This window comes from Cibotium barometz, chromosome 10 (genome assembly GCF_041138505.1).
Source record: "Cibotium barometz isolate CiBa-2024 chromosome 10, ASM4113850v1, whole genome shotgun sequence".
NCBI lineage: Eukaryota > Viridiplantae > Streptophyta > Polypodiopsida > Cyatheales > Cibotiaceae > Cibotium > Cibotium barometz.
Window position 1 is genome coordinate 40,811,392 of NC_141055.1, and position 13,483 is coordinate 40,824,874.

The 13,483-nt window shown below is 43.3% G+C and overlaps 1 protein-coding gene across 2 annotated transcripts in view; it reads left to right on the forward strand.

Moving 5' to 3' along the window:
• Positions 1 to 5,458, forward strand: part of LOC147634903 (uncharacterized) — a 29,017-nt gene extending 23,559 nt beyond the window's left edge. For both annotated transcript variants that reach the window (XM_086804139.1, XM_086804140.1), the window contains 3 exons: positions 3,644 to 3,815; positions 3,980 to 4,120; positions 4,274 to 5,458. In XM_086804139.1, coding sequence (XP_086660265.1) covers positions 3,644 to 3,815; positions 3,980 to 4,120; positions 4,274 to 5,281 — 1,321 coding nt within the window. In that variant the 3' untranslated portion in view covers positions 5,282 to 5,458. The remainder of the gene's footprint in view (positions 1 to 3,643; positions 3,816 to 3,979; positions 4,121 to 4,273) is intronic.
• The last annotated feature ends 8,025 nt before the right edge of the window (positions 5,459 to 13,483 follow it).

Genomic DNA, 13,483 nt, shown 5'->3' on the forward strand with positions numbered 1-13,483 from the left:
AAAGCACATTCAATTGCAGCTTTCTCCTTTTGCAACAAGGTGGTGCGTATGGTCTCATATGAAGGAGGCTTGTATGTTGGGCCATACCGTGCAATCTCCTGGACCATTTCAATGAAATATGGAGACCTGGCAACATTGAATGCTACATGATCATGATAAAAGAACCTTGCAACAGCTGCATCTACCCTCTCTTTCTTGCGGGGATCCCAAGCTGCTCCCAAGGTTTGCTGCTTGCCGGAACTTGCACCCATAGACTGCGAATCTTGGGAAAATGCAAAGCTCCCAAGTCCTCCATACTGTTGTCCATCTCCCAAGTGTACATCTTCCCCTTGTCTACTGAAGTAAGATGCATCAACTGCCGGTTTCTTTCGTGCACATGCTTTCTCCTCTTCACTTGGGTACTTTGCCAAAAGCTCTCTACGCATTTCAGGTGTTGTCCCTGGGCATTTGTTCACTTGTGCTTTTTCATTGTTCACATGGCATAGATGTGCACTGACACGGTTTGCTCCTCCTGACTTCTCTTTGTTACATTGCTTGCATTTCCATCGTGTTGCACCTCCCTTAGATGAATACCTTTCTAGCCTTTCAACCTCATCCCACCAAGTAGCATTCGAAGCTGATCGCTTTGAACCCGAGTAAGCCATGATGTCTGCAAATTCGGGCAAAAAGTTGAATAGGCTTTCAAAGTTAACCATTCTAGAGAAATGAGTCCTTTTTTTTCTTCTGTTTAATGGGGAGAGACTGTGCACTGTGCAGTGTGCAGTCCAGAATCCAGATTGTGATTCATCATAGGTAATTTTTAAAACACCAAAAGTTCAAAGTTCAAAAAAAAAAGAGAAAAGCTTCTTGCTGCCTTGCCTTTTAGATGACTGTAGTCTGCACAGTGCAAGGGCTGGGGGCCTGGCTGCCAGTGGTGGCTGGGGCGACTGTAGTACTGTACTATGCAGGCTGCAGTACAGAATGTAAAGACTCAGGAGTTGAAACTTGAAAGTACAGCTGCTGTACGGGCAGGACTGTACGGGCAGGACAGTACGGGCAGGACAGTACGGGCGCTGGAGCCTGGCGGCGGCTGTACTCGTGGAGTCGTGGACAGCGTGAACTCCGAAATGCGACGGGCGTGCGAATTTTCGAAAAGCGCCCAGCGCTGCAAGGCTTACGGGCTACATTTTTTTTTTTTAAATTCCACGTCACCTGCACGTTCCCACGTGGGGGAACGGCAGGCTAGCGTTCCCTGGCGCGTTCCCTGGCGCGTTCCACCTACGTTCCCTGCCGTTCCACCATTTTCGATCACCGCCACGTTCCAGCATGCGTTCCCGGCGTTCCACCTGTCCACGCGATGGGGGAACGCGTTCCACCGTTCCCAATGGGGGGAAACGGGGTTCCCCTGCTACTATGGCTGTGATAGGCCCTGAGACTATCAGTGTGGTGTTGCTGCCGGTGTGCCATCTATCTCTGGCATCTGGATCCTGGAGCCGAGCCGCACTGTATATGCAAAGAAAGGGGCATCCAGAGTCTCCACCTGATCTATGGGATCATGCCAAGTCCACTCTCTAGTGTCCCACTGCAACCGTGTGAGAGGTCGGCACCCCCAAATCCATAACTGCCAAAGTCTCTCCCTGGCCACCTTGGCCGGTGCTAGATCTATGTGCCATGCCCGTGCTGGAAAACCAATCACCCTCACCCTTTGCAAGGTGCAGCCTTTGAAATCCTCCAAGGGGTGCTCTGATCTCTCTAGTCTGCCATGTAGTCCAATAGAAAAAGTGAGCAGACCACTGTCCTCATCTGCTCCATGGACCGCCACGAGGATATTGTGTCTGGTGAACACGCCTAGCCACACCGGGTTGGTCGGTTCTAGAATAGGAGTCAGCCACTCGCGAGGAATAGCTGAGTCGATGTCGATGCTGAGCTTGTCTCTACCCTAGATCCCTGTCAGGCCTCTCTCCTGCTCCGCTTGAGGTAACTGCGTATGTGCAATCCAATCTCCGAGAGACCTGGCTGGTCCCATACTCAAGGCGCCCCAGGATATATATGCGACCGAGCCCCTAGCATGTGGCCACAAGAGGAAATCCTTCCAAGGCTCACCACCAGGTAGGAGTCCTTTGACAATCAACTTATTGAGCAGGGCACGGCTCTGTATAGCTGGATTGATGAGGCCAAGCCTCCCTCTGCTACGTGTCTGAATGATCACTCTCCATGCCACCTTGGCCGTGGCTGGCCTCCCATCACTTCCAGCCCACAAGAAGTTTCGGATCAAACGCTGTACTTGGCCAATTCATGCCCGATAAAAGGCCCAGCACAAGGTGATGTACCACATGGTGGCAAGCAGTACCTGGTTCGCCACCACCACTCTGTCTACTAAGGATAACCTCGCCGAGCTCTAGTGTAAAAGCTTCTTCGGAATACTCAAATGAAGCGGAGCGAGCTGCTACTCGGGAGAGATATCAATGCCAACCTGGCAACCGAGGTATCGGATTGGAGTGCCCCTCGGGATCCACCGGAAAGACTCAACTGGTTGCCAAGTCGGGGTGGGTGCTAAGCCTACCCAAAAACCACATGACTTGTGCTAGTTGATCTACGCTCTTGATGCACGACAGAAAATCTCTATCGCCTCGGAGATTCCCAACACCTCTAGCAAGGTAGGTTGCTATGTCGCCTGCAAACTCTGAGTCCAGCAGCTCCTCTTGCATGCGGAGGGGAAGGTGCAATCCTTGAAGTCCGGTCTCCTAGGCGGAGAGAAAACTACTCCCCTTGGCGACAAATAGAAAGAGGTACGGTGCGAGAGGACAGCCCTGTGCCGAACTGAGCGGGAAAGGGGGAATCTATCGCCTCGGGCTCCGTGAATGAGAACCTGGCTGTGAGATGCTGAATAAAGTCCTGAGACTCCACGAATCCACTCCATGGGGAATCCCATCCGGCTCATAGTGCGCTCCAGAAAGCTCCAATCCAGCTTTGTCAAATTCTAGGAGTAGTGCAATGAGGTCATGCTGTCGCATCCTGGCCGAAGCTGTCGCCTCCCAAAAGGTAAAGATGTTGTCCAGAATGCTCCGATCCTGAACAAAACCAGTATGAGTGTCGTGGATCAAGTCTGGGAGAGAAGGCTGAAGTCGCCTGCTGATGGCCTTTGGCCAAAATCATATAGGCCGTCCCTAGAAGGGTGATGGGCCATTGCCGGTGCTGTCGATTTTTGGTGGCTCAGTGCATTCCTGCCCACCACCACCAAGCTTAGCCGGCAGCGTCCAGTTTTTTGACGTAATTTTTTTGATGCCATTGCATTTCTCATCAGCTCCCGAGTGTCCCCATACCACTTTCACGTAGTGTCAAGTTGCTGTACGCGCAGCTGTGGGCACTAAAAACAATGGCTAAATGGCTTGAATAGGGCGAAAACAGCACATTTGAAAAAGGCCAAATTTTTTTCATTAAAAAAACATCACGTATGAAACACAAAAAAACATCATGTATGAAACACGTATCATTCGTCATTTTGGCAAACGTTTTCAAAGGTCTGGCTCATCAATCATTTGCGAATGTTTTTAACTATGTTTGTAACCAGCTCGTTTAGAGCTATCGCTAATGCTTGTGATTATGGAGGCTGTCTTATAACATCAAATTGTGCTATCCTTATATAAACTGTTGGTGTGATCAGGGAGTGTCCCCTCGACCTGCAAGAAGCAGTGGCAAGCCTGATATTTGCCGGGCCCAGGGCTTCAGACCTGCCAGAACTGCTAGAAGTGCATAATATGCTTTCCTTCAAATATGGAAAGGAGTTTGTGGCAGCTGCGACGGAGTTGCAACCAGACTGTAATGTGAATCTCCTGGTCAGATATCGTACCTTTCAGCTGATTTAGGCCTTGTATGCGTCCACCCATTTCTTTCCATGGAAGAACCACCACACTCTGTATTCTGACTGTGTGCATGTGCTCATGTGTAATTATTTTTGCTTCTTAAGGTTTTGTTGGTGCCCCTTATTTGAGTTTGTCAGGTCATTGAGAAGTTGTCCGTCCGAGCACCGACCATGAAGGTGAAGCTAAATCTTATGAAGGAGATTGCAGAAGAGCATGGTATTGAGTGGGACTCAGCCAGTACGGAGCTGGAGTTTTCTAAGTCATCAGAAGATTTACTGGTAAGTTGCATGTGATATGTTTGTGTAAATCCACTCTGGTTTTTGAAACAAGAAAAGAAGAGGAAGCATGCTATTGTGATGTTAGGAGGTTTTTATCCAATTTTCAATACCTTCAATTCATGTGGTTTTTAAGGTCTCGCTTTCTTACAACAGGATGGGCCAAAGCATTTCATTGGACCTATACAGATGTCACCCATACCCCATGATGGGGATGATTTGCATGCAGCTCAGTTGAACTCAGATTCTTCTCTTCCTCCTCCGCCCAAGGGTAAGTTAAGCACCCATCTTCAGTCTCTGGATCTGAATGAGGTGGCCAAATTTGTTCCTTTCTTAGTGCCACCGCCCAAGTACAGAACCGAAACAGTGCCGGATCGCTTCTATTCCCCTCCAAGGGAGAGTTCTATCACCCAACAATCAGACTTACTGGAAGAAACTCTACTTCAAAGGTCTCTCTCGAGAACCAAAAGCGAGGGCAGCATGAATTTGCAGGATATTATTGAAGCTGCAGAGGCAGCGGCTGAGTCTGCTGAGAAGGCAGCTCGAGCTGCTAGGGCGGCTGCTGACCTGGCCAGATCCAAAATCTCTCTTGGGCCTTCTAAGGAGATTAAGCATGAAGAAGCCATGCCTCAGATTACTTCGGAGACAGAGCAGGATATCCCATCGGCGGCGGTTGAGTTTAACTCTGAGGAGGACGCAGGTGCTGGGAAAACGAGCATTCATCTAACACCTGACATTTATGACTGGACACAGGAACACAAGGAGGAGAAACATCGAGAGAAGAAAGTAGCTTATGTAAATCACCGGGTGGAAGATATGGATCATTCTGATGAAGATGGAGGATCTGCTTTTGATGAGTATAGGGAGAACAGTTATTCTTATAATGATAGGCCACTGTCGTACCATCAACCCCTAATGAAAGAAGAAAGCCCATTCTTGGAGCATGGAAAGTTCTTTACTTCAGCATCATATGATTTGCTTGGACACAGTGAAGAAATTGAAGGGGGCCAGCAACCGGTATATGAGGCACCTAGTTTTGATGGTGCTGGGGCATCAAGCGATCCCGAGCCTTTTCAGAGGCTGCCGTCCCTGGAGGATGATCCATATTACACATATCCTAACCTTTTTTCGAAGCCATCCTCTGGCTCAACCACCTCCTTTTGATTCTGATTTACATACTGTTTTGTGGCTGTTTAAGTCTTTTTTTTTTTTTTTTGTAAAGATAGTAGTTTGTGGAAAGGGCATGGATGTAATTGAAACCTATATTTGTTTCAAATGTTGGCCTTATATTTCAGGTCACTGCTTTAAGCAATAAATCTCGGTCAATAAGCAATTATGAAATTTCGAAAGTGTCTTAGTGAGGTAGTGTGTAGAATGCTAAATCACATAATGATTTGCCAATACAAGGTAGCTTTAATTATATATATATATATATATATAAACTTAACATCGTTTTCAATTGTATCGACTTAAACAAGTGGTCAATTTTTCTTGTTTTTTAGGGTTACCTTTGATATTAAGCTTTTTGTTAAACTTAATTATGGAAATAATTTTTTCATCGCAAGCAGCCACATTATCCACAAATAAGCACCCAAAATGTTTTTCTTGAAATAAATAATTTTGTTATCCAAAGCTCGGTTAGCTTAATATAGGAAGCGGTACATTCCCATTTTTAATGATCGATGCTCTAGGAGGCTACATGCGACACCAGCCATAAGTGGATCAGAGTCACGGTACAGGGAGCCTTGCAGGGAAATTATTGCACCATGGGATTGATATTGTGGTTGATGAGAGCCTTGCGGGCAAATTACTGCAGCATGGGAGCTTTCTGCTACTACCATCACTGATATCGTCGTTCGTTCTAATCAGGCTACCCGCTTTGCAAATGCGTGTGCGTGTGTGTGAGAGAGCCTGTGCCTGTGCCTGTGCCTGGTAAGGAAGGTTCGTATATGTACATAAGGTTTGTGTGTATTTTTCAAGGCTAAGATTTGAAAAATATCAATTGGAATTTTGGCTTGCCTGGGAAGTAATAATGGCTTGAGATTTAAGAAAAATTTAGTCATAAAACAATGGATTTTTAAAAGAAAAGCCAGCCAAGGTTGAGATGTCTCTTATAAAACTTTTTTTTTCCTGACATTCCAAAGGAGTTGGTGTATATACCAAGGAAGGGAGGGAGAGATGGGACAAATACGAAGAATGAAGAGCTCAATAATTGTGCTTTTTTTTTTTTGTTCTCGAGAGTGAATACTAAATTATATGCCGTCACTTTCCATAATGGGTAGATTCGAATCCAAAACCTCTACTTTGGGAGGTCGAGGTGCTATTGTTGGGCTACAACCTACGAGGTTGTGCACAATTTTTGTTGCACAACTGCTTCATGAAGATCGGGCATTGCACGGTTGCTCCACAAAAGTGGTTTGATGTTAAGTGGTATATTCTCTATTAATGCATTTAATTAGCATTTTTTTCCCTGCAGTGACACCTAGTTTGCTTCTTTACCATAGAAAATATACTTCTTCAAAGCTCAAACACATTTATCAAGCTTGGTAAATTATACTATCTCAACAAGTTCTACTTAGGTACTACAAAGAGATGGTAAGCTCCATTTGTCGGAAGAGCATTAGCTCAATTCTCCACTGTTATGTTGTTTTTATAGGTGACATATGTGCTCTATTTTGCAAGGCTCCCTTTATGAAGAGTAGCCATTATGGTGTAAAGGTGTTGCCATGAAGTGGATGGTCTAGGATATGCCATGGAATTGGCGGCCGAGATTAAGTAGTTAGTTTGGGATCGATCTACAACCAGATACATGGCAAAGTGATGGGAAGCTTTGGGCATCCCTGGTGGTAGGCAGCTTGTCAAGGTGGCACAGAAAGTAATAGGCGATGTAGAGGTTCTTCATGCGTGGCCTCTATTGGTTATAGAAGTGGTGTGAACCCTTCACCATGAGGTAGTTGGTAGAAATACGAAGAATGAAGAGCTCAATAGTTGTGCTTTTTTTTTTTCCTTCTTGAGAGTGAATACTAAAATTATATGCCGTCACTTTCCATAATGGGTAGATTCGAATCCAACACCTCTGTTTTGGGAGGTCGAGGTGCTATTGTTGGGCTACAACCTACAAGGTTGTGTACGATGAGTGTACTTGTGCACTATTTTTGTTGCACAACTGCTTCATGAAGATCGGGCATTGCACGGTTGCTCCACAAAAGTGGTTTGATGTTAAGTGGTATATTCTCTATTAATGCATTTAATTAGCATTTTTTTCCCTGCAGTGACACCTAGTTTGCTTCTTTACCATAGAAAATATACTTCTTCAAAGCTCAAACAAATTTATCAAGCTTGGTAAATTATACTAGCTCAACAAGTTCTACTTGGGTACTACAAAGAGATGGTAAGCTCCATTTGTTGGAAGAGCATTTGCTCAATTCTCCACTGTTATGTTGTTTTTATAATTGACATATGTGCTCTATTTTGTAAGGCTCCCTTTATGAGGAGTAGCCATTATGGTGTGAAGGTGCTGCCATGAAGTGGATGGTGTGGATGGTCCAGGATATGCCATGGAATTGGCGGCCGAGATTAAGTAGTTAGTTTGGGATTGATATGCCATGGAATTGGCGGCCGAGATTAAGTAGTTAGTTTGGGATTGATCTGCAGGCGATGTAGAGGTTCTTCATGCGTGGCCTCTATTGGTTATAGAAGTGGTGTGGACCCATCACCATGAGGTAGTTGGTAGAAAGCTCGTCCCATCGCATTCTCACTTCGTTGTAATGTTGTCACATTGTAATGCTCCTTACCAGAGGGGTGAAGGGAGAGCTCTCAATGCCTAGATGGAGCCAAGAAGAGATCCTTTTTCATGGTAGTTCTCTCTCACAAAAGGTGGGGGAAGGAGGAGAAGCTATTGGTAGAAGAAAATCCTCAGTCAAACCTATCTAGCATGCATCCATCAAGAAAGAAAGATGCAATAGCATGCAAGTAAGCAAAAAGAGTGAAGAAGGAGAGCTAACAAGAAAACTTATGCAAGAGAATGATTGTCTATTCCTTATCGTCAAAAATGACTTATATACAAGTGACTTGTTTTCACACTAGGCCAATCAAACTTAAAAATAGTTCGGTCTCTATTACTAGTCTTAAACAACTATGTACACTAAGTCCGTAGACTTTTCCTATTTGACATTAAGCGCATGGTAAGGCTGCTTTTTATATTCTAATGTCATATTACAAAAGTTAGTGGCCATTCGCATGGGTAAGATAGCAAAGCTCCTTACAATACGTCAGGTACGACGAAACCATGTTGACCAATGGAATGGTTAACAACATTCTCCATCCAGAGTTTGTCTAGATCGTCATCAAAGCTCCTTACCTGAAGCATAGGGGTGGGTAGACAACTATTAGTTTGCAATCAAGTTTGCAAACAAACATTAATATTGCTTACTTTCTAATTATTTTTGCAATTCATGGCTTTGTATTGCCACTATTGTGTATACTTACATGGTATTAGAGCATAAGTTATAGGCAAAGCTTGATTTGCTAGTTTACTATTTGAAGGCAGATTTAGAGACATGACCCAACTTGCAAAAAACGCAGCCGCTCATGCTTGCCCTCCTCCACTTTTTGGTGATAGGAAGTAGGATGTGGGAAGTTGGATGGGACAATTTACATTCTCACGAAGTTTAAGATTAGGTCTATTCTTGATTCATATGAGTTGTGGCAAACTGTAACAAGGGTTGATGCAAAGCCGGGTCCTACTTCCGGATCTAGTAGATCCAGTACATGCCATACTGTCAGATCGTACTCTCGCTTTGGCGTGGGGGTGACGGAATGCAAATTTGCTATGTGCCACCATTACTACCATCATTGATTCGGTGATGTCCCTAATTCAATATACTAGCACATATTTGGTGATGTCCCTGATTCAATATACTACCACAAATTTTGCAACACGACAAGTTCTAAAGAGCCAATATGAGATGAGGAATTAGACAAGGATTTAAAACCTTGAGAATCACCTTGCAATAGAAAGGCATTCTAAAGGAGAAACAGCATAATAGTTCATATCATGGATAAATAATTTACAAGACAAGATAGCGGCGGTGGGGATCACTAAGACAAGTAAGGAACTGGCACACACGTGCATCAAAGTGTTGCCCCTAAAGTTTGATAGTTTGGTGACCGCACTGAACATGCAAGTGCGCAACCTGACTCTTACTTTTGAAAAGTTCGGTGTAATACTGGTGGAGGAGTACTAGTGGTGGAGGAGATGCGTTTCAAAGCCAAGTGGCGGGCTCACCCCCCTTGCCACCTATTCGCAAGGGATAACAGTCCTCTCTCCACCAACTAACAACATAACACCTTCACTAACCCACTATGGATAAATTTCTCTCTTGAGTCAACACCCAAGAGTCCTTGATTCCATAATATCATGAGGGTAACAAATGGTGGGTACCTAAGAGCATGCTCCTTAGTTTTAGTATGTATGTAGTTGGGTTCTATGAAGTGCAATGCAGCCTCATAACCCTTTCATCTCTAAATTCTCTAATTGCTTTATAGACGACTTACCATCTAGCTTACCAAGACCTCATCTAGAAGACCATAAAATTGAAATAATTCATGGTAGCTCGCTGCCAATTGTAAAGAAAGGAAAGGGGAAGGGCTTCGATAACCCCAATGCTTCTAAGAAGAAGAACAAATCAAAGGCAAAGTGGTTCTACTATGACAAGCCTGGTCATGTGGTCAAATCATGTAGATTGAAGGAAGCAAATGAGAAGAATGGCACTTTAAAGCCTTGGAAGTAATAGTTTGGGAACAGTGCTGAAGCAAAATTGGAGTTGTTTATGGAAATACAAGAAATCCGTGCAAAGGCAAAGCATTCCTCAAACATCGGAGGGTTCATGGATCAATGACATCAGTGGAGCATTCTGACATATGAACATTCGTATATCTCCCTCAAGCCTGTGGTGGGGGAGTTCATCTTGGTATGGTTGAGAACGATGCCAAATGCCCAACCATGGGTTCATGTACCATTTCTTTTATTTGTAGTAATGGTGATACAAAGAATTTGTTCAATGTTCTTTATGTGCCACACATCAAGAGGAATGTGCTGTCCGTTTGTGGCTATATATCTGACTATGAATTGAAGGTTCTCGTCAATAAGGTTGCTGCAATCATCCACAGATGCCATCGATAATGCCATTGGGGGAGGAATCCGGCATAACAACTTATACTTGTGTCGAGCCGATATCGGGACAAGCAAGCTATGACATGAGAGATTTGGAAACCTAAGCTTTGTAGTCTTAAAAGAGATACAAAGGTGTGGGATTATGGTATATCTACTAGCATTTTCAAAGATGTGAGATGTGTGTGATGTTTATATGATAGGAAAGTAGCATTGGCATGCATTTTAACAAGAAATTAAGAATCATGCAAAGGCTCCTCTAGATCTTATGAGGATCTTATACATGCAGATCTTTATGGTAACATACCAACTATTGCATTGGGTAGTTTTTCCTAAAGCTTCAGCCTTAAAGGAACAAAATACAGGCTGAAGCTTTAGGAAAATTCAAAATATAGCATAGCTTGGTAGAGAATGAGACATGAAAGAGACTGAAGAAGTTTCGAATAGAGCAAGGAGGAGAAGTGAGTTTAATGCCTACTACAAGGAGCACAGGATGAAGAGAGATTTGACAGTTTCTCATACCCCATAATAAAATGGTGTTGCAGAGTGCAAGAATCACATAGTTGCAAAGATGGTGTAAAGTATACTCAAAGGTAAAAGATTACAGAATTCTTATTGGGTCGACATAGTTAACATATCCTTAACACGAGTTACACAAAGGCACTGAAGGGCCTGACACCTCAAGAAGCTTATTCAGGTAAGAAACCCTCAGTTGCATATTTTAGGACATTTGGTTGTGACTATTTTATGTATGTTCTAGACTCATCCAAAACCAGGTGGGATTCCAAAAGTAGGAAGTATACATTATTAGGGTACAATTTGGAGGCAAAGAAGATGCGGTGCTTAGCTTGAGATTCACTATATAGGCTATAAATTCTCCTGCAACATTTATTTCTTGCGTGAACCAAAAGTACCCTCTAGATACCTTTGGTTTTGGTCTCTATAGGGATCACACCAATAAAGACTACATGTCAAACTCTTCTCTTCTTATGGCTTGCTCCTCTCATGCCTATCAAAAAATGAATTCAATGGCCCAGTGGTAGAGGGTAGTGTTAAATGTGCATGACTCTCCCATCTACTATTTAAATATGTCACTGGTGGTAAATTTGATTAGAACATTTGCATTGATCCAGGTTTACATCTTTCTCAAAAATTTGGCTCTAGCAAATTACACCTCTTGCAGCTTTTGCAGTTGTTTGGCTTTAGCACAGTATAGATGCCACCACAAGTCCACCGATGGGATTTTTCAAGAGTTTTAAGAAAATTGATAAAATTGGTGGTGCTTATGCTAGATCAATATGAGTGGAGGAGAGAGACTCAAAATACAAGAACATATCTTGTTTATTAAGTTGCTTATGAATACAACTTGCCCTTTGCTCATTATCAAAATGCCTTCTAGCTCCACCTTTAAATAGGTGAGCTAGTGGACCATAAGTCCATTCACACACACACCCTTCTCCTACCCTTTTACATAACCTTAGTCTTTTAATACCCCCTCAATACCAACTATGAAAAAAATTGGAATAGGTGGTATTGGACATAGGTTGCCTTTATAACATTAGGTGTACAGGGTTAGGAATATAGGTGTTGTTACATTGAGATTTAAAACAATTTCTCAGTGGAGATAGAGGCTGATACAAAGTTAGCCTCTGACTCTTTGTTAGGACATTTAGAAGTGATATGTCCCGTTTGTTTATACTTGTTACATTTCATCTTGTTGGGATATTTGATCCAACAATTATTTACCAAATGACCCACCTTTTTGCAATGGACACACCTTACTTTGATCACTTGTGTGACAAAGCTTGTTCTATATTCGATGAAGTTGTTGCACTTGAAGATTCTGCTCCTCCCTTTGACCTCTTCTCTTCATCAAGACAAGATTGAATGACTCCTTGAAGGGTGGGATTAGATATGTTCTTTACGGTGGTAACTAAGATGGGGTACACCTTCTTGACTGCTTTTAGCAAAACAGCCACTACATCATCTTCATCCATTCTCGCATTCACTGATGCAAGTTGAGCCATAAGGCCCTTCAAGTGAGAGATAAAGGCTCCAATGCCGTCTCCCTCTTTGAGCTCCAAGCTAAAAAATTCAATTTTAAGTGAGATCTTGGAATTCTTACCACGAGCTCCATAGAGCTTGTCAAGCCCATCCCATTTCTCCTTTGCAGTCGGAAGCTGATCCACATGGTGAATAAGAGCCTCATCAAGATGAAGCATGATGATGGTTTGTGCCCTCTCATCATCTTCAATATCTTCAGCCTTAGTTTGATCAATAACCTTAGTGCCGGAGATGAATGGCCAAAAACCTTTGGACATCATCTTGTACTTGACAAGAACTTGCCAAGTGTGGAAGCCCTCTCCTGAGAACTTTTTAATTTGGGTATTTTCCTTTGACATTGGGTATTGAAGGTAGATTACAAGAGAGTAATGGGTTGATTTATGAAGAAGAAAACCAGAAAATTTGTGATGATTTGGCTTAAGTAGAAAGAGAAAGGCTTATGAGAGTGCAACAACCCTTAATCAAGCCAAGGATGTTGCATAAAAAAGGAGATTAAGTGTGCCCAACCACTAATTCTAATGGAGAAAGCTTCATTAGTGTCAAGGAACACTTTCTTTAGTGATTAAGATCACCATTAGTGTTTAGCAACACTATTAGTGCTTAAGAGCACATTTTTTGCATCAATTGACACTTGTATTGGTGATTAGATTCACCATTAGTGTTTAAGAACACACTGAGTGTTTAGAAACACTTTGGAATGGCTCCCCTTTGTTGGATTAGTAGCATCATTAGTGTTAATCAACACTATTAGTGTTTATTGAACACTATTAACAAGCTCTTGAGCAAGCTTTCATGGAGAAAACCACCAGTAGCCACCTGGTCTTTTGCCTCTTACGCGCGCGTCGAGCAACCATTGGGGCTCATCTCTGGGCTGTAGAACCTTGAGACTATGGGCTTTAAAAGCCCTAAGTTTATGTGGCTTAACTCTTACCACAAGCTGCGAATTTGTGTACGAAATGCGCTGTAGAGAAATCGTGCGTCGGCCTGCTCAGACGGCAATGGCACGGGTGAAAGAGATGTAATCCATCAATTGCCTATACGAACCTGAACGCCCGGAGGTCTTCTTCAAGTTTCTAGTTGAAATCACGCCGAGATTTGGCCTCCTCAAACTGCTGGAAGGCCTCCACTGG